The sequence below is a fragment of the Plectropomus leopardus genome, chromosome 10 (genome assembly GCF_026936395.1).
Source record: "Plectropomus leopardus strain MGB_pleo_1.0 chromosome 10, ASM2693639v1, whole genome shotgun sequence".
NCBI lineage: Eukaryota > Metazoa > Chordata > Actinopteri > Perciformes > Serranidae > Plectropomus > Plectropomus leopardus.
The window spans coordinates 24,274,004-24,294,103 of NC_142185.1; the positions used below are offsets into that span (position 1 = coordinate 24,274,004).

The 20,100-nt window shown below is 39.5% G+C and overlaps 1 protein-coding gene and 1 long non-coding RNA gene across 2 annotated transcripts; one reads left to right on the forward strand and one right to left on the reverse strand.

The window, feature by feature from the left end:
• Positions 1-280: 280 nt before the first annotated feature.
• On the reverse strand, positions 281-969 carry LOC148188526 (uncharacterized). Its single transcript, XR_015777653.1, has 2 exons — positions 756-969; positions 281-317 (listed from the first exon to the last, which is right to left on the reverse strand). It is a non-coding gene; the product is annotated as an uncharacterized LOC148188526 (long non-coding RNA).
• Positions 970-4,503: 3,534 nt separating this feature from the next.
• Positions 4,504-20,100, forward strand: xk (X-linked Kx blood group antigen, Kell and VPS13A binding protein). The gene is made up of 3 exons (XM_042495355.2): positions 4,504-4,995; positions 14,127-14,389; positions 18,026-20,100. The coding sequence occupies exons 1-3, from the start codon at positions 4,751-4,753 to the stop codon at positions 18,949-18,951; spliced, it is 1,434 nt and encodes a 477-aa protein (XP_042351289.1). The 5' UTR covers positions 4,504-4,750; the 3' UTR covers positions 18,952-20,100.

The following is a 20,100-nucleotide window of genomic DNA, read 5'->3' on the forward strand; positions in this document are numbered from 1 at the left end:
GATCAGGGATGATGGGGACAGGGTCGAGTTCGATGGCATGACGGGGGTTGAGGGTAAGGATGAGAAGGGAATTAATTAGACCTGAAGATTATCAGCGTCTTGAATGATGGGATGATGGGGATGGGATTGGGTTTGTGATGATGGATGTTTCGTATGGAGACGTGGAGAGGCTGGAGCATGTATGAACCTGGGGGTCAAGACTCAGAGTGTGTGACACGTCTCAATCAGCTCTGTGCTGCGTAGTCCCCCCAGGGTTCACAGCCAGGAACATCTGATGTGAGGCAACAGGGTTGGTGGCCGGTCCACCTGCAGCCCTACTGAGAAAAAAAAGAGGAGAGGAACAGGCTTTTGGGGGGAGGGGTCATGAGATCTGAGACTAACATGGAGAAGGGGTTATGCTACGTTCCATTCAGAGTCAGAAATCGGAATTTCCAAGTTGAAATTTTTGACCTCCGACAAGCGTTCAGGTGCACAACTCCAAACGTAAAGAAAAAACATGACAGACGGCGACAAACTGGTGTTTCCGTGTCTAGTCCATGGACAATTGCACCGTAATTGGGGTTGCCTCCTTATATTCTCATAATATATTAATATTCATTACTAACATTAATACAACATAAAAACATACTAATAAATACTAGTATAATTATACTAAATACTTTACTCTTCAGGTTTTAATATTTGATAGCAGATGTATTTTTTGTAATTAAATAAATGCAAATATACTTTACTTTGCCTTTTAGTTGATGTCTTACCATTTACAGTGTGCACCTCGGTGGCCTCCATGGATGCTGCTGTTGTTGTGTGACAAGTGGACTGCTGAAGTCGGGGTACATGGATTTGCCCCGAGTTCACAAGTAGGAAGTCCGACTTTTGAGTGGCGTTCTATTGTACTTTTTCTAGATTGACTCTTAAATGACTTTGAATGGAGCGCAGCATTAGACCCACACGTCACAGCAGGTGATTGAATTGATGAGGCACAGGTGGTTAACCTAACAAGGTGCAGATGATTTCAGTCAGTGGGAAAGAGAGGCGTGGTCTTGTTCCTGAACCTCACTTATAGTATTTACATTTGTTGTTTCTCCTTAAAGATATATCCTTAAAGAAAAGGATGTAATTGATCACGTAAGATGTGCAGCTTCTCAGCCTCATAAATGAGTCTTCATCAACAATGACTGCAGACTGGAGGGAAAATGGAAAGATCAAGGACTTCAGCATCAGTATTTCATAATTGAAATAGATAATGGAGGTGAAGCAAGTCTGCAAAACGTCACAAAAATAAAGCAAAGGCAAGCATTTTTTTTAAACTACATGGTCTCTTTCCCAGGGCACCAAAAACTGCTGTTTGGGCAGTGGCCCTCGGCATCCAAAACAGACCTACAACACACCCTTAAGACCCTGTGAAGACCTGGTATAAGGATGTGTTTTGGTGATCTGAATGCAAGTGGACAGCCAAGACATTTATGCTTATCATGTGTCTCCAGCCTCCACTTATGTTCAGATTTTGTGACTAACGGTTATCCCGTCCACACATTTGCTAGCTGCTCTGTAGCATGCTTGCTACTGATGTTAGCAGTTGTGTCACACTGTACAATCTTACAATAATCTTGGAAACCGATTTCCTTGAAAAATGTAAGTGCATGTAACAGTAAATCTTAATTTATTTGCGCCCCAGACCACCTCAGCAAGTTGTGATGTGGAAAACTATCTTGTTGGCCGTTTAGACCCAAATTTAGCACTATCCAGTTGTGATCAGATCACCTGAGATGCATGTTGATGCCAGCTCTAAACGGGATGGTAGCATCTGACACAACAGGATTTTTGTTTTGATTTCCTACCCTCGGTTAGGGGAACTAATATAGGAAACACTCCTGTAGGTTGTATTAGAGGGTTGGCACAAATGACCTATGTAGGCATTATGGTTGGAGGGGTAGTTACAACCATGACAGTAAAAATAAATCAAATCACAACCAAAAAAATAATATGAGAAAAGCTGGTGTCACATAATGCCTTTAAACATTTTTCTATCACATCACCAGCTCAGCATCACATATCACAGACCTTAATGTCTTTAAGATAGGCCTGCGCAAATTCTCAAATTATTGTTTTCACGACCTTTAATGCTAAATATAAGAAGGGGATTTTGATACTGATCTTAGAAAGTCATCAGTTGGGTAGTGGGGGACAACCAACCGATGATGATGGAAACAACTGTAGATTAATGTCCTTTTCGTCTCACTTTGTTTGAGCTGTGCAGTTACTTGCAATAAACTGTGTTAGTTATGGGGATCTTTCTAATGTTCAGTATGTTGGGATTTTTAGTTTGTTAGACTGCAGCTTTGTGATACTGTAAAGTTGTTGCTGTGAGGATTTAATTTTATTTCCAATGCAATCTGTTCAAGATGCTCCTCAGTTGTGTAGATTAGAGCAGACGGAGGATTTCTTTACATAAATGTGATGATGAGGCCTTAAAAATAAATTTCTAGCATTTGGATATGTTCACATTTCTCAGAGTAAAAAGTTGAAAATGCTGGAAACTGAAAAAAAAAATGCTTTGGGAAGCGTTTTTCGACATCATCATGGCTCCTGCTGGTGAAAGTGGCTGTGAATAATAGCAAACCAAAGTAGTTTCCTGAAGCTAACTGAGCATGTGGTGAACATTTATACACTGTGTGTGTGTGTGTGTGTGTGAGTGTGTGTGTGTGTGTGCGCTGTTTTTGCATTTGCGATCCGAGCTGTCCACAACAAAGTAAAGGATTATTGTCAGTAATAAAGTGTCCAGATGAAAACAATTTAAGGGCTTATTGTTTTCTTAAAATGTTATATCATCTTTAACTGCCCTCACAGCCCGACGTAATGACAAATGATGACAGAAAGATTTATATGAAAACAGCTTAGAACATAAATCAGTGCTTCTCCAACAGAGCTCTCACATCACTGTATTCTATTGTGGTTTTAGTGTTTTATTGCTTTTCTAGAGAAGTATTTAATTTCCAAGTTGACACTGCAAAAATACAAAAATATCCCACCAGTGCAATCAACTCAGATTTAAAGCACATGTTGTCTTTGGTGAAGAAAGAACAAATGTGCAGTATATCTAGCAGAATTACTGGGTCTAAGACAGGAGGGAGAAGGCTGATAATGAAGGGAAAGCGTCATTTTATTATCACATATTATATATAGAACATGATCAACAGAACCAAGACATCCCTACTATTATAATAAATGAATTAAGATGACCAAACATTAAAGGGACAATTCACCCCAAATCAAAGCTACTTTCCTTTTACTTGTAGTGCTATTTATCAATCTTGATTGTGTTGGAGATGTCGACTGTAGAGATGTCTGCCTTCTCTTGCAATGTCTCTCTCCAGGAATCATGATCCTGTTACTCAAGATAATCCACAGACCTTGTTGTGAGCAGGTTAATGTTGGAACTATTTTCTTTTTACAAAAATACACCTGCAGAAGGAGGCATACATTTACCGCTTGCTCACCTATTAGATGCACGCTTCCTCCATCTGTGCAGTGATACAGCTGCCGGGCTCAGTTCAGCTGACAGAATAGTTCCTACATGAAACTGCTCACAAGGTCTGTGGATTATCTTGTGTAACTGGGTCACGATTTCTGCAAAGAGACATTGCTGTTGAGTTTTTGCAAATGTATTGGGGTTTTTTTTGCACTTGGCAACACACACAAACACAATTTAGATTGATAAGTAACACCACAAGTAAGAGGAAAATGTGTTTTTGGGATGAACTGTCCCTTTAAAGCAGCAAAAGAACATTACACATATGAAGCAACTATGATAATAGAACAGTCTAAGTATAAAAAAAACTAGGCTGCACACACACACACACACACACACACACACACACACACACACACACACACACACACACACACACACCCTCACTTTATTAAATTACATTAAATATTAGACAAAAAACCCACAAATGTGATTTTTTTTTAATTAAAGGAATGATGATGATAATGATAATAATGATAATAATAATAATACATTGCTTTACAGACATAACCGTGAATACGCAATTCAATTACAAGATTAGAATAAATTTAAAGTACTTAAAAATGGAAACAAAGACAGTAGACAATGAATACAAATGCAAAGGTCAAAGGCCAAAATTATCACCTTTTCATAAATGCTAAGGCAAATTATTGTATGTACAGAGTTCTTAATTACCAGACTCATTTAGTTTTTTTTTTTAATTCAATAATTAATGATCAAATTGCTTCGGATGACATTTACCAAATCATTTAACCAAATAGTTTTTCTGGTCCTTTAATCGATGCTGGTGTTAAAGGGTGCTTTCTGAATTATTTTCTAAAAACAGAATAAAGCATGTAAATATGAATTAATTTAATAAGCCTTTTTTTGATCAGTGAAATAATGTTCTAGTGTTTGAATAAAAACAACTAGCCTACACGACACTGTGCCAGTCTGCAGGGCGTCTCTGCTCCTCTCACTGGCAGGCGCCTCTCGCGAGCGCACCGCGCGCTCTGGACAGCGCAGCGCCTCGTGCGCCCCCCACAGTCTCTCTCTGGGACAACACCTGGCTGTGAAAACATCCAGCCTGCCTCTAAACCTCAGATGAGCTGCGGCGGCGGCAGGAACTTGAAGCGACGCCGTCCCCTCCGGTGGGTGACCGACCGACTGTCCGGTGCCTAACGGTATGGCCGCGCGGACCCTGAGCGAAGCCGCTTTCCCCAAATGGCGGAGTGAGTGAGGATGCGACTCCCCAGTTCCATCTTTGTGTCGGTGTCTCTGTTCACGGCCGAGACCACGGCAGCTCTCTACCTCAGCTCCACGTACCGCTCAGCTGGTGACCAAATCTGGCAAGGGCTCACGCTCCTTTTCACGCTCATACCGTCCGTGCTCGTGCAGCTGACCCTCACCTTCATCCACCGGGACCTGAGCAGAGACAGACCGCTCATCCTGCTGCTGCACATCCTGCAGCTCGGACCCATCGTCAGGTCAGTGCTGCTTGTTTATCTCCCACCACACAAACCCTGGATGCCATCGCGGTCCCAATCGCCGTGTCACGCGATCTATTATGACCCACAGGTGTCGTGTCCACGCGTGTTTTTGTCGTTAAAAACACGTCCGGCCTGTTGGCACATAAGCAGCTTATGGTTTTTAATGAATGCACTGCGCACATGCTGTTGTTTTCATTTTCTCCGGCCTTTGTCTCTGGCTGACTGCATACATGTTGCTGCAGTGGATATATATGTGTGCCATAGAGTTAGGGCATAAAAACCTCATCAATATGATTATCGATATGTTCCATACAGCCATGTAGCCACACAGCTGGCAGCCACCCTGTCTGTGCACTTTAAAAGACCCCCCTCCTCCTCCTCACAGTTTGATCGTCTTCAGCTGTCTGATTTATTTATGCATGACTGCTCTGGAAGGAGAACCTGACATAGGCCTACATGCAGCTGTGCCACACTGATGGAGGAACCTTTAAAAATCTGCATTTTAATCTATAGTAGGCTTGGTCTTTCTCTGTGTAAGCCCCAGCATGGCCTTCACCTGCAAAATTTAACTGAAATGAACAGGTACTAACCAGGAAAATACTCAAATGACCACAAAAAGACCACAAAGAGATGCAAAGGAACTGCAAAGAGACCCGTAATAACTACAAAAATAGGCAAACAACCACAGACACGAAACAACCAAAAAAACATAACATTACTTCAAGGGGACACAAACTATCTCGAAGAGACACAAAATAATCACAAAGACATTGAATTACATCAAAGATGACCCAAAAAAGACATAAGATTACCTTAAAGACACACAAAATTATCTCAAGATTTGATTTAAATTCAAAATAACCGAAAAAGGACAGAAAATTAACTCAAAGAGACATACGATTCTCTCAGAGACACATAATGACCAAAAATACATTAAATTACCTCAAAGAGACACAAAATGATCCAAAAAGGCATACAATTACCTCAAAGACAGAAAATGATCTCAAGAAAGACAAATTCAAAACGACCTAAACAAAAGACATACAATAAACTAAAAGAGACATAAAATTATCTCAGAGACACAAAACGACAAAAAAGACATAAAATTACCTCAAAGACACACAAAAAGGCCAAAAAAGACAAAATTACCCCAGAGACACAGAACTATTTCAAACTCAAAACAACCAAAAAAAGACATAAAATTACCTCATAGGCACAAAATGATCTCAGAGACACAAAATGACCCCCAAAAAGACACAAAATCACCTCAAAGAGACACAAAGATATCTCAGACTCAAAACGACAAAAAGAAGACATAATAAAGACAACAAAGGGATGTAAAACAATCACAGATCTCTGTGTTTTGCTCCTGTAAAGTGGTGGGGCCATTTGTAAATCTGTTCCCAGGGGCCCATTGTCATAATCCGCCTCTGCTAACAGCTAAAAAAAAAAACAAACCAAACACTCAGTTTAATCAAATTCTCACATTTGAGAAGCTGAAATAATCAAACGTGTTTACTTCTTTTCCTGAAAAACGAACGCACTGCACACACGCTGTTGCTTTCATTTCTCCGGCCTTTTGTCTCTGGCTGGCTGCATATATGCTGCTGCAATGAATACATGTGTGGGCCATAGAGTTAGATATAAAGACATGATCAATATGATAATCGATATGTTCCACATCGTCACACAGCTGGCAGCCACCACTGTCTGTGCACCTTAAAAGACCCTCCTCCTCCTCACAGTTTGATCGTCTTCAGCTGTGTGATTTATTTATGCATGACTGCTCTGAAAGGAGAACCTGACATACATGCAGCTGTGACACACTGATGGAGGAACCTTTAAACTATAATAGGCAGGGTCTTTCTCTGTGTAAGCCCCAGCCTGATCTGACCCACAGAGACCATCTGCCTCAGCTATAGGAGCCTAATCCTGCCTGTAGAGAACCTCCCCGCTGTCCGACATGCAGCACCATCATGGTATCAAACAGACAACCGGCAGGAGAAACGACTGGAGAGAAAACCCCATTTATTTCCTGTGATACAGAAACTGGAGCTGAGTCGATTTGTATATGGACAGAAAATTAATCTGCAGCTGTTTTTGTGACTGATAAAGAATTTTAGTGAAGTAAAGAACATATGCTCAATTCAGCTTCTCATATGTGAGAATTTGCTGCTTTTCTTTGTCTTTCATTAAAGTAAACTGAGTTTTTAGCAGTTAGCAGAGGCGGATTGTGAGACTGGGCCCCTGAAGTAATTTTGTGAATTTTTTGGTCATTTTGTGTGTCTTTGAGGTAGGCTTAATTTTATTGGGATTTTGTTTTCATTTTGTGCCTCTGAGATTATTTTATGTCTCTTTGAGCTAATTAAATGCTTGTTTTGTGTTTTGAGTCTGTTAAATTTTGTGTTTCAGAGATAGTTCATTTTGTCTCTGTGGTCATTTTGTGTCTCTGAGGTAATTTAAGGTCTTTTTTAATGTCTTGAGTCTGAAATAGTTTTGTGTCTCTGGGGTAATTTGATGTCTTTTTCAGTCATTGAGTGTGTTGTGGTAATTTTTTATGGTTATTTTACATCTTCTTGTGGTCTTTTTGTGTCTCTTTGGGGTGATTTTATGTTTTTTTTGGTTGTTTTGAGTCTGTTTGAGATGATTTGTGTCTCTTCCAGGTCATTTCATGTCTTGTTTAGGTCAGTTTATGTCTTGAGGAAGTATCTTTTTGGTTGTTGCCTCTTGGATAATGTTGTGTGTCTTTGAAGTAACTTTATGTCTTTTTTGATTATTTTGAGTCTCTCTGAGATAATTTTGTGTCAACAGTCAGTATTCAGTAAGCCTTCAGTGTTTTGTATAAACTAAGCTACTTTCCAGCTTTTTATATTTATAACAACCCAGTGACATCCATATTTCAGTTTTACTTTCTGCCTGTTGCCTCCCCAGCGGTGGCCTCTTTGGATCTGACCCTGCCTGTCCTGTTTCCCCTCGAGTGTGTTCAGATGATTACTGTTCAGACATCTGCATCTTTCCTCAGTGTAGAGCGGATCTAAGAATAGCACACGTCGCTGTCGGCTCCTTATCTCTGAAAAACACAACCAGAGAGAAGAGCGTCTGTCTCCGGTGCCGACAGCACGGCGGCACTTCCTTCTTCCTCCTCAGAACAACACTTTTCAAATAATAAAGTCCTTATCATTTAGAGTCATATCAGCAGTGACACCTCTGGTTGTTGTGCTGAAAACACTCATCTTAAGAGTTTTATTTTCTTCATTCCAGCCTCTTATCTAATTAGCAGTCTTTAAGAGATTATTTTAAGAGATTATCTTTGGCTTTTATTGCCTTTAATTGACAGGACAGTGTGAGCGTGAAAGAGGGAGAGAGAGATGGGGGGGGGGCATGCAGCAAAGGGCCGAGGCTGGATTCGAACCCGCGGCTTCTGCGGTGAGGACACAACCTCTGTACCTTGGGCGCCGCTCTATCCACTGAGCCCCTAATTAGAAGTCTTATTGTAAATTCCTCCTCTGTGTACTTTTGGCATTAGTGCTCATTTCTTCTTTCACTCCTCTAAACAGAGGTGGAGTTTAATTTGTCTGCCTGAAAGTAAATTGTTGGCCTTTAACAAAGTAACTCAAGGTCCACGTTATTTTTTTCAGCAACTTTTCTAAATTTGCACTCCCCCTCAACTCAAAAATAAATTTCACTCATAGTTCCTTCTTGTCAGAAGTAACATAGATTGACGTGTGAGCTGAATTTGACACTAGAAGCTTGTTTCTAAATCTGCAGGAGGAGGGAAGTTTCTCTGAGCTCACGTTAAGTCTGAGCTTAAGACGTGTACGAGCTGATTTTGTGACATTACAAGTAGTTTAAAAAGCCAATAGTGGTTCAATATGCAGCTTACTCACATGTGATGTGGAAATGTGAACCTCCAGGTCATGAGCACTGATAACAGACTTTTCAGTGAAAAAGGAGACTTCTTGTGTTCAGCAGTTAAAGGGATAGTTTGGATCTTTAGAAGTGGGGTTGTGTGGGGGACCTATTAATAGTCAGTGTGTTACAAACAGTAGAAGTCCGTCGGCACGCCCCTCGTTTGGAGACGCAAGCTAGAGTCCTGACATGGACGCCAAGTTATATACTGCTGTGGACACTGTCAGCAGGAAAACATATTTTAGCTGCCTAAAAAAAAGCTTAAATGGTACACTATATGTAAAATGTTTTCACTGCTTCACCTTGCCATCAAGCAGCGATTTCTAACAAGGAACTAGAGCCGTTATTTCGCTCTCTTCAGAGCCAGACTTCATTGATAAAAATAGTAATTTAACATCACTGAACGCAGGAACACCTCGTCTACTGCTGCTTCGATCAGTTTGTTTGCATTATTGTGTGACTTTTGCATCCTAAAAAGGTCATACATGTTATCTAAATATGAAAATATTCTAAATATAACTGTAGCTGTCCCAGAGACGATGAATCACTTAGAAATTCTTTACCATATAACTTCATAAATTCATTAAAAAGTCATTCAAATGTGATAAATAAGGCGTTTAAAATAGTCAGAAGTATGATAAAATGTGTCTCAAAAGTACTTTAGAAATGTTGGTAAAAAATTTCTTGCCTTTAATGTAAGGTCTTAACTGAATCCAGAGAGTAACACCACCCTGATGTAGTTGACGGCATTGTGGGAAATGTGTGTCACGTGATGAGGTCATAGGTCAGTAGCTTTGAACCGGTGTAGCTACAATAGCCCTATCCATTTAAACCTTTTAAAGATGTAACAATATTTGTACACTAATACATTATTTGGAAGGAGTAGTTGTAATTTCAGGACTTTTTTGTAACAAAGTAATTTAACTTTCTTAGTGGAAAACAAGTAAGATACATTATATTTTTAAACGTAGAGTACATGTTTATGTCTTTAAACATCTTTAAACCAGCAACATCATCGTTTATTTTGAGTCATGTATCTGCTCATCTGATTAATTTCACACTGTTATTGGTCTCCAATCCCTCCTGGAGGAAATGTCTGGCACTTTAACTGCTAAATGCTCCGTTATGTTCTCCTGCAAGTCTGTAACTGTGTTTGTGTGCTGTTTGGTGCATCAGGCAGTGTGCAGTGAGTTTATAGAGCCTCTTTGCTGAAAAGAGCTGTCTGCTGCAGCTGAAAACATTAAGTGAGCTGTGACAGTGAATTAAAACCAGTAAAGTGTCTCACCAGAAACCAAACAAAGAGCTGAAAGACTCTTTAAAGATTTGTAGAGGTGAGGGGAACTGCAGAATCAGGATATAATCCACTGTGAGGGAAACCTTCACATGCAAATCAATATTGATTATTGTGGCTGTAGTTTACGATTATCTGTTTGTTGTCTGCAAATTCTGCTTACTCCTTCATTTAAGGACATACAATCACATTTTGACTGTACAACATGGTGCGCTCAGCAGAGACAGCGTGTGACTAATCTTTATCTCTTCATCAGTCAGTGGGATTTTTTGTAAAAAAAACAAAACTGCACACTGAAGAACTTTACTGTGACTTTATTCAGAGCGAGCAACGCGTTAAGCCTTTAGCTTCTTCAGGTTTTTGTATTTTTTGTGATTGTGCTCAAAAACTAGATTTAGTACGAAAAAAACAGAATATTTGTTCTGATTGGTCTACAGTCACACGGACATACTTTGAGCAAAATAGTACAACTTTAAATGTTTAAGATGCATAAAGAATTACACTTTTATAATGTGAAATATGCAAACATTGTGCTAATTGTCTTTCATATGATTTTTTTAAAAAAAATATTCAACTTAACTGATAGTAAATTCTTGATTGGGCTTCTTCTGAGATAGAGCCATTTCCTTTTAATGCTGTAAAGCACATGGGACTACTGGTTTTTCCCTTTAAATATAATGAATATATATATATATATATATATATATATATATATATATAACAGCAGTCCTCTATGACTAAGACTGAATATAAAAAGAATAAAAGAATCACTTTTATTCTTACTGATTTTGAACATTTCTTCAGATTTGTGCTTTTGTGAGCACTTTTGTGTGTGTTCTTCCACCAAAGAAAATTTAAAATATTCAGTCGTGGACACAAATGGGTTACCATCTGAAAAGCTGCTGACAGACTCAATCTTTGACACTTTTATTTATTTATATCTTTTAATCAAGTCAGTGATGTGTACGCTGTGCGTGCCACTCCAGCTGATAAACAGTCTGTCCCTCAGCACCCCTGTGGCTTAAATCCTCCTGCCTCGCCGTTTGGCACCGTGTATCAGCGCTGCCTCGACCTCACCTCGACCCACACTCATCTCCTGGCAGACGATTAACTGGGACGAACATCTCTTTACACGTACAAAAGATATTGATGATGAGTGTTAAATGTTAAAAATCCTCTCTGGCCACATTGAGTGCTGAAACAATCAATTAGGCATCGACCTTTTATTCAAGCCCTGTTAGTGTTAAAAGCGTGAACAGCTCAAAGGCACTGAAAGCTAAAATGATTAATAGATTGAAAAATTAATAAACAACTGTTTTACTTATTAGATAATAATTTTATTAATTTATTAAGCAAAAATAGCATTTTTTCTTAGGTTACAGCTTCTCAAATTTAAGTATTTTCTTCTATTTTAAGAAAAATGTATCATTGTAAACATAGTTGTGTTATGGACTCTGGGAAACATTTTATATACATAAAACTTTTATCAATTAAGGATGAAGATAACTAAGTTGCCGCCCTAAATAGGTAAATAATTCTGTTAAGAAGAGCCAGTAGAAGAAAATACAAAACAAGATCATTCACAAGAACACATTGTTCATATGCGAGATTGGAAAACGAATACATAATCAAAAGTAAGATGAGAAATAAATACATAAATAAATAAATAAAAGCCCGGAAAATCTAATTTTACAACCTATTTTCCTAAAGGGTTGTCATTTTTAGAAGTTGTCTAGACATCCTCCGAAGAAGACATTAAAGTGAACTAAGTGTTCAAAATATAAATTTATCCTTCAGAGCAAACCTGAGTCTTTCATGCTGGAGGGTACACGACAAATCATGAGGCTGAAAATGCACTGAAGGTTTTTCAGATGTTTTCAAGAGCTTAAGTCAAAGAGTTTTCTTTGCTGTTATTGGGCTGTAATCAACTGTGCAGTTTGCAGTTTGCAACACTTAGCCGTTGCAAATGTGGTTTCAGTGTTTCTGATGTGATAAAAATTATCAGCATGGGATCAGTTGGTGACCATCTTTGGGAAAAAAAAGGGCTAATCTGCGCATTCAGATTGCCTTCAGCAACATTAGATTCATCACACTTTGCTAAAATGTTGAAAAAAGCTGTGAAGTTTACTTTTTGAATAAGTGATTGATTATCACCTGTTTTTATATTTCATTAATACGTTTAGTCACTTAAAACACAACAAGAATAAAGGTCTCAGCAGCTTTTTGATTGGATGCAATTATCATTATAATTGCAGCCAATTACAGTTGGTTATATCAGAATGTAGTCCACTTTTTCTAGTATTTGATATATTACTCAAATAGTAATATTTGTCCAGACAGTGTATTTCCTTGAAAATTGCAATCCAGTCGTGCTTCGATGGTGGCTCTCTTGCTCGCAGCCAAAAGGACTTTTTAAAGATATTCATCCCAGGCAGTGTGTTTGTGCTCAGGTGTGTACGTAAGGCCCATTCAATTTCTTTTACAAAATGTTCCTTATTTCTTTGGCAATATCTCTTGCCAGTATGAGCGGATTAGAGGGCAGCTCTAAAATATATGAAAGTGGTGCCATCGATTGACCTTCGTCCTGTCCCCAAGAAACCCCGCTGTATAAATTTTAATTTCTGAGTCACAAAATATATGATGTACTTTCAGCTGAATTCCTGCCAGGATCTTGAGTTGGTAACCGAGCCAGGGTTTCCAAGGATCCTTAAAAAGTCTTAAAAGGCAGTGAATTCATTAATCTAAAAATAAGGCCTTAATTTTTATTAAAACAACTTAAATTTGTCCTTCAAGGGATTTAAAAAATGTCAAAACATTGGAAGAAGGATTTTATGAATCTCAAAAATGGCAACATCTGTTTTTTTGTTGAGTAGTTTACCAAATTCCTCTTCTTAAAGGTGTCATAATGAGAATCCAGGCAATGAATCTCACATGCAGAGTAAAAAAAACAAACAAATACACCAAAAACACACAAAGAAAACTATTCAACAACATTCGAAGAACATAATCTAACTTTTTCACTGGAAAAAATGTCATGTTTTACCTTATAATAAACATTAGGGCAAAATTGAGAATTGGTCTCAAATTCAATTCCGAAAAGCAATAAAAAGTCTTTAAAAAGTCTGACATCTAACTTTCCTTAAGCTGAAGGAACCCTGGGACACTGTCGTCTATTTCTGTTGCAAAGACGTTTTGTTCAATATTCAGAATTTGGAATATAAAAAAACTCTGACACAAAAATTTCTTTAAATGCCTTTATCAAATATTTAATCAACACTGAAACTTTCAACATCATATACAGCAAGTTACCTGCAACTTTTTTTAATCAAGTCAAGTGAAAATTTAAATAAAAAATGAATAAATAAAAGTAGCTCCCTGAGGTTTTACAAAGTAAAAGTTCCTCCTGTGCTGACACTTTCTTTGCAGGTTTTAATTTATTTCATTGGCAGTTATTAAAATAAAATACCGATACAGATAATCAGCAAAATGCTAAATAACGTCCCCAATAATTGGCCAGGCCAATAACCTGTCGATCCCTACCCATTGGTTTTGTGAAGGCTTGAGTTTGGCATTTTGGCAGTCACTATCTTGGGTTTTGGAGCCAGAAGTGACCATATTTGGAGGAGAGGTTGGAGCTGTGGAGGAGCGAGGGGTCGATCTAACTCAGACTTTGGTGACGCCTCAGACAGCCTGTCATTCAAGGCAGCCCCTCTCTTAAATATGTGTAAATTCGGCCCTTAATGAAATGTAAATGGATGTGACGTATGATGTGACAGTTGTTATGACTGTTCTGAGTTGTAATGGGGAATCTATTAAATGAATTGAAAATGGAAAAAAAATGCAAATAAATCAACATTTAAAACTTTTCTGCCACTGTTCACTGAATCTGCAGCTCCTAATGTTTCCCCGCTGTGTTTTGTTCCTGCAGGTGTTTGGAAGCGTTCTGTATCTATGGCAGCGTGGGCCGCGTGGAGGAGCCGTATGTCAGCATCACCAGGAAGAAGCAGATGCCTCGCGGGGGTCAGTCTGAGGAGGTGGAGCGGCAGGTGGGGCAGGCGGAGGGAAAACTGTTTACTCACCGAGCAGCCTTCGCCCGCACCTCTGTCATTCAGGCCTTCCTGGGATCTGCCCCCCAGCTCACCCTGCAGCTCTACATCTGCGTCCTGCAGCAGGGGGTCTCCATCGGTAGAGGTGAGGAGGAGGGGGTACACTTACTTTGATTTACGCTCACGTGTACTCTCAATCCTGGTCACCAGTCCGCAGCTCCACCGTAACGTGGGCTGATCAGCTAAGTGCCGTATTGGAAATAAGAGGATGGTGTTTTCATGAGTCAAAGTGGTGTTATGTAACCGCCTCTCTGATATCGAGGATGGAAAACGGTGATCTGGAGATCTGGCCGTCCGACTCTTTGTGGGAGCCAGTATTTCTGTTCCTGAGATAGATTTAGTAAAGGTTCATACAAAGTCAAACCAGGACATCTGCTCTTCTAGTTAGGACAAAATAAAAGACGTTATAAATACATAAATCTTACTTCCTCTGCTCCCAGCAGTCTGACACTTCTATTTCACGCTTACCGATTTAACAGCCTGAATGTGGTGAATGAAAGCTTCAAGGCCTTTAAAGGAGAGATTCACAAACACCCACATATATATTTAAACTGTTTTTAATTGTTCCTCCTGTTGATTATGGCATTGTAAGGGACAGTCACCCCGAAATCAAAAATACACATTTTTCCTCTTACCTGTGGGGTAATTTATCAAACCAGATTGTTTTGGTGTGAGTTGCCGGGTGTTATAGAAATCGTCCGTCGAGATGTCTGCCTTCTCTTCATTATGGTGGAACTACATGGCACTGAGCTTGTGGCTTGCTTGCCGCTCAAATATTTAAAACAAAAAAAAAAGAATTAAAAAATTGCGAAACTCAACAGTCCCTTTCCAGAAATCATGACGTGGTTACTAAAGATAAACGTGTATTAAGCAGTTTCATGTTGCTTTATCGTCGACTCGCTCAGTGGTGCTTGGTGAACTAGCAGTAGTTGAATCATTCCTTGTGCACAGTTAGCAAATGTAGTTCAGTAAAAAGAAAATAGTTTATACATGAAACGGATGTTAACCGCTGCATCAGGGCTTCCTCTCAATCTGTGACATTCAATGAAGGGTGATGAGATCATGTCGTGCGTTGTTAGTTCGAGAGAGCAGGAGGATGGCCTCTCGCAAGGGTGGTCCTTACAGCTGATCTGTGGCAATCGGCTGCTGCTGAACCCAACGCCCCTACCATCACAAATAGATGCTGATTCTGTGGGAAACACTGAATGTTCAGAATACGGCAATACAATCTGAATCCGAGACAGTATCCCAACTATTTTTGCCATTTTCACTTGTCCCTACAAAAAACGCCTTTGAAAAGTACATTTCAGAGAAGCTGCCGTCATATCAGCCATTGCAAGCCACAACAATTTCAAATCCAGCCTGCAAAATCCTGGAGGGACTGAGTTTTGCAAATGTGTTTTTGGCGCTTTTAGCACCACAAGCTGAGTGCCATCTGGTTCAGTTATAATGGAGAGAATCAGCGATATCTCCAACACTTGGCAACTCAAAACAAAACAATTCAAACTGATAAATAACACTACAAGTGAGACAAAAAAGGTATGCGTTTTATTTTGAGGTGAACTGTCCCTTTAAAAGATCTCTTCCTGATGAGTTGTCAGTGTAGGTGTTGGAAGAAAAAAATCCTCTCGTTCTTGACCGAAGTCCAACATTACCTGAAGCTAATATGACAGATTAAGTGTTTTTAGTCTTTTTAGTACCAAATTCTTGTTGTTATGATCCCTCCGCTCCCGCTCAACACAGGGAAACATAACAAGGTAATTTCATACCAAACAGATTGGTTGGTTTGATTAATTCACACTGATGCCCCAAAATGACTTCAGATGATCTTTGGAATATATTTAGAACAGATTTTATCCCCAATCACTCAAGCAAGTTAGGAGAAATCTTCCAATTTAATATGAAACAGAAGGAAAAATTACAGCAAACGAAACCTGTCTGAATCTTCACACGAGCACCTGAATGTTGTTTCAACCCTCTGGAGTTTGTTTGTTCACTAGTGAATACACAGAGCATGTTTTATTGATAGTAACTGTATTTATATATCATGTAGAGACCAGCTGAGAAAACCAGCTGGAAGTGATGTGGGCTTTCACACAATATTTCATTTATGTCTATAGACTGTAAACATGTTTTTGAACTACTTTACAAAACTGAATTATTGATATTTTTAGTGATTTGCAGGCGTCTATAGACTTTCAGTGATAAAGGGCACGAAAACAAGTTAGGATAAAAATCACTTTACATGTAAATAGACTGTTTTTCATTCATTTTCTCCTGAATTTGTGCGTTTACATAAATGATCTTTTCTATTGTGATATTTTGCGTGATTATCACTAAATTATTCTTAATTTAATTCTTTATATGCACCCTTTTCATTAATGTATTTTAGGCTGCTGGCTGCTTTAATGGGATAGTTTGGATCTTTTGAGAGGGGTTGTGTAAAATGCACCTCCAGTTTGGATAAGCAGACAGGAGTGCCGCCACAGGAGCAGAATGTACTGCTGTGGACGAGGCAGCGATTAAATGTGTTTAAGCCACATCAAAAGCCCCATCTAAAAAAAAAAAAACACAATATCTGTCATATGTGATTGATTCAGAGCCACATTACCCTACCACACTGCGACCATTCATATTGAATTACTTATGATTGTGCCTATTTTAATATTCTAGTGCTTGTTTTTACTTAGTGACTAATTTTTATTTTTATTTATTTATTCATATTGTACGCCACGGGGAGGAAAGCATAAACCCCTTGAGATGAACCATCTCGTTTTCAGGAGGGTCCTGTCATACAGACTAACAAAAATAAATAACAAGAAACAAAACAAAGACTTTAAGGAAATGAAAAGACAAAACAAAAATCAACAATTCAACCGACACACTACGACAATCAACACAAAATCATCGGAGAGAAATGTACACAACCCCTTGATGGCCATGAAGAGACCATGAACACAGTTTGCAATTTCTTTCACTGCTTGTTCATATAACGACAAAGTTAATCTCTACTGTAGATAATTCATTGACTATGGATAAGTCCATCATACAACCCCACATCAAATAATTCCAACTATCCCTTTAAATTAGGGGTCGACCGATATTGGTTTCTCAGGGCCGATACCGATAACCGATTATTCGTAGTTATTGAGACCAATAATTTATACTTGGAACCGATATGCATTCACAATAAAAATTTAAATCTTTCTGTCAATATTTAGAATTTGGAATTTAACATTAACATTTAATCAAAACTGAAACATGCAACAGCATATATAGCAAGTTCCCTGCAAGGTTTTTCAAAGTAAAAATTTAACTAAAAAAATACTAAATCAAAATAGGTCCCTGGGGTTTTAGAAAGTAAAAAGTTCCTCCCATGCTGATACTCTCTTTGCATTTTTTAAGTAGCCTTATTCATTTTATCATTAAAAATAAGACTCTGATCCAGATAATCAGCGAGATGAATCGGCCACGGATCAGCCAGACCGATAATCTGTCAACACTGACTTTAAACTTTAATAAATTTAAAAAATGAGACGTTTTAACATAGTTTGTGTTGATGTGCATGTGTGGAAAGGGCAGTTTAAAAGTTACTATATAAAAAAAAAAAATAAATAATGACAAAAAGTGATGCATAGAAAGTTGACCAAAATGAACCAAAATCAAAATGGACCAGATAGACTTGAAGATGTCCTCATATTTCTGTCTCCTTCACTGTCAGGCACACTGATGGTGATCTCCCTCCTGTCCATCGTGTACGGAGCGCTGCGCTGCAACATCCTGGCCATTAAGATCAAATACGATGACTATGAAGTGGACGTGCGGCCCATGGCTTATCTGTGCATCTTCCTGTGGAGGAGCTTTGAGATTGCGACTCGTGTGGTGGTTCTGGTTCTGTTCAGCTCTGTGCTGCAGCTCTGGGTGCTGCCGGTAGTTCTGCTTAATTTCCTGGTTTTCTTCTTGTACCCGTGGATCCTGTTCTGGCAGAGCCACTCTCCGTTCCCTGAGAATATAGAAAAAACTCTGACCAGGGTGGGAACCACCATCGTGCTCTGCCTGCTCACCTTCCTGTACGCCGGCATCAACATGTTCTGCTGGTCCGCCGTGCAGGTGAAACTCAACGACCCGGACCTCATCAATAAGTCCCAGAACTGGTATCGCATGGCCGTGTACTACATGCTGCGTTTTGTGGAGAACGCCTCGCTGCTCCTGCTGTGGTACATCAATAAAACTGACTTCTACAAGTTCATCTGCGCCCCGCTGCTTGTGCTGCAGCTGCTGGTCGCCTACGCCATCGCCATCTTCTTCATGCTGGTCTTCTACCAATTCTGTCATCCGTGTCGGAGGCTCTTCTCCTCCAGCATGACCCACAACCTCTGGAACTGCTCCTCTCTGCTCTGTCTCATGTGCAGCTCCGCTTCGCCACAGAACAGGCCGATGAGGAGGTCGCTCAGCCCCTCCACGCACAAAGAGCCGGCTGACGACGAAGCCCACGACTCGGCCAGCGACACCACAGAGGACATGCCTAACGAAACAACGTACGACATGCTCAATGATACAATCTATGACACTTCTAATGAAATGGGCAATAATATAAGCGATGGAATCAACGGAGACGTTAACCACAGTGTACCCTGCAACGCTTAAAGCATCACAACTGTTTGACGTGCCATCCAGAGGAGCGACTGTTATCACACCCTCTGCAACCTTTTAAGTGCCACATGAGTTTACACTTTCATATCCATCTCTGTTTTCTACCACTGTCTGTTCCTCCTACATAGTGTCCTTAACTGGAGATGTATTCTGGCTGCAGAAGCAGAGGTTGTGCTCACCTGAGTCATCCGCAAACATCCTTCATCCTGCAGCCTTGAATACAGATAAAAACAGACATCACTCCCAGTTCTGGAGACTGCGTCCACTTATATGCTGCATTATTGATCACAAGGCGCCATGCATTTGAATTGATTGTATTTAGTATCTGTTTGGCATGGAGGTGTGCATGTGTGGAGCCTCAGATGAACTTCTGCAGGGGGGTGGGGAGTCTGTTTTGTACAGGGTTTTTTTCTGAACCCTCCCCCCCTTCTAGTTTTATGGCTGCAAGCAATCAGCTTTTTTACTCCTTGATAAGAGCTTTATCATTGATGCGCGCTGCTTCTGTGATGTATTTGTGCTTGACGACGAGATGTGAATCTCACATGTTGTTTAATAAAGAGCCCGTTCGATCACCAAACACGTTAACTGTAAAGCACTCCGATGTTTTTGCACGTTTACAACAAGGATTTCAGTGGCTTTGGTTCAGCTGCTGAGCTGCAACCAGCTGCAATGATGTGAAACGCTTTGGATGTATTTGCGTTTTTTTTTTCTCACGCTTGTTACGTCTGTCTGCTGTGTGTCTGTGCGTCTCATTAGTTAGAACATTTAAACTGAGTGCACACTAAAATATGTAATTGAAAAAAAAATGTGTGGAATTGTAACAAGTGATTTTGCTTATTTTCAACCTTTAATGTGTAACTGTGCGTGTGTGTGTGTGTGTGTGTGAGAGAGAGAGAGAGAGAGAGAGAGAGAGAATGTCAGTGTTTGTTTTTGCACCTGCTCCTTTTTGCATTGTATCTGCAGAGGGATGAAAACCTCGGGTATCAAATGAATGCTCCTAATGTTTGTACAAATAAGATAAGCCAAAAAATATGGAAAATCTATTGTACGCATTGAACATTCTCACACAGAGCAAGATGAAGGCATTTAAAAGATAAAATCCTACTTAAAAATCTAAATAAATTTATATTTATATGTGGAAAT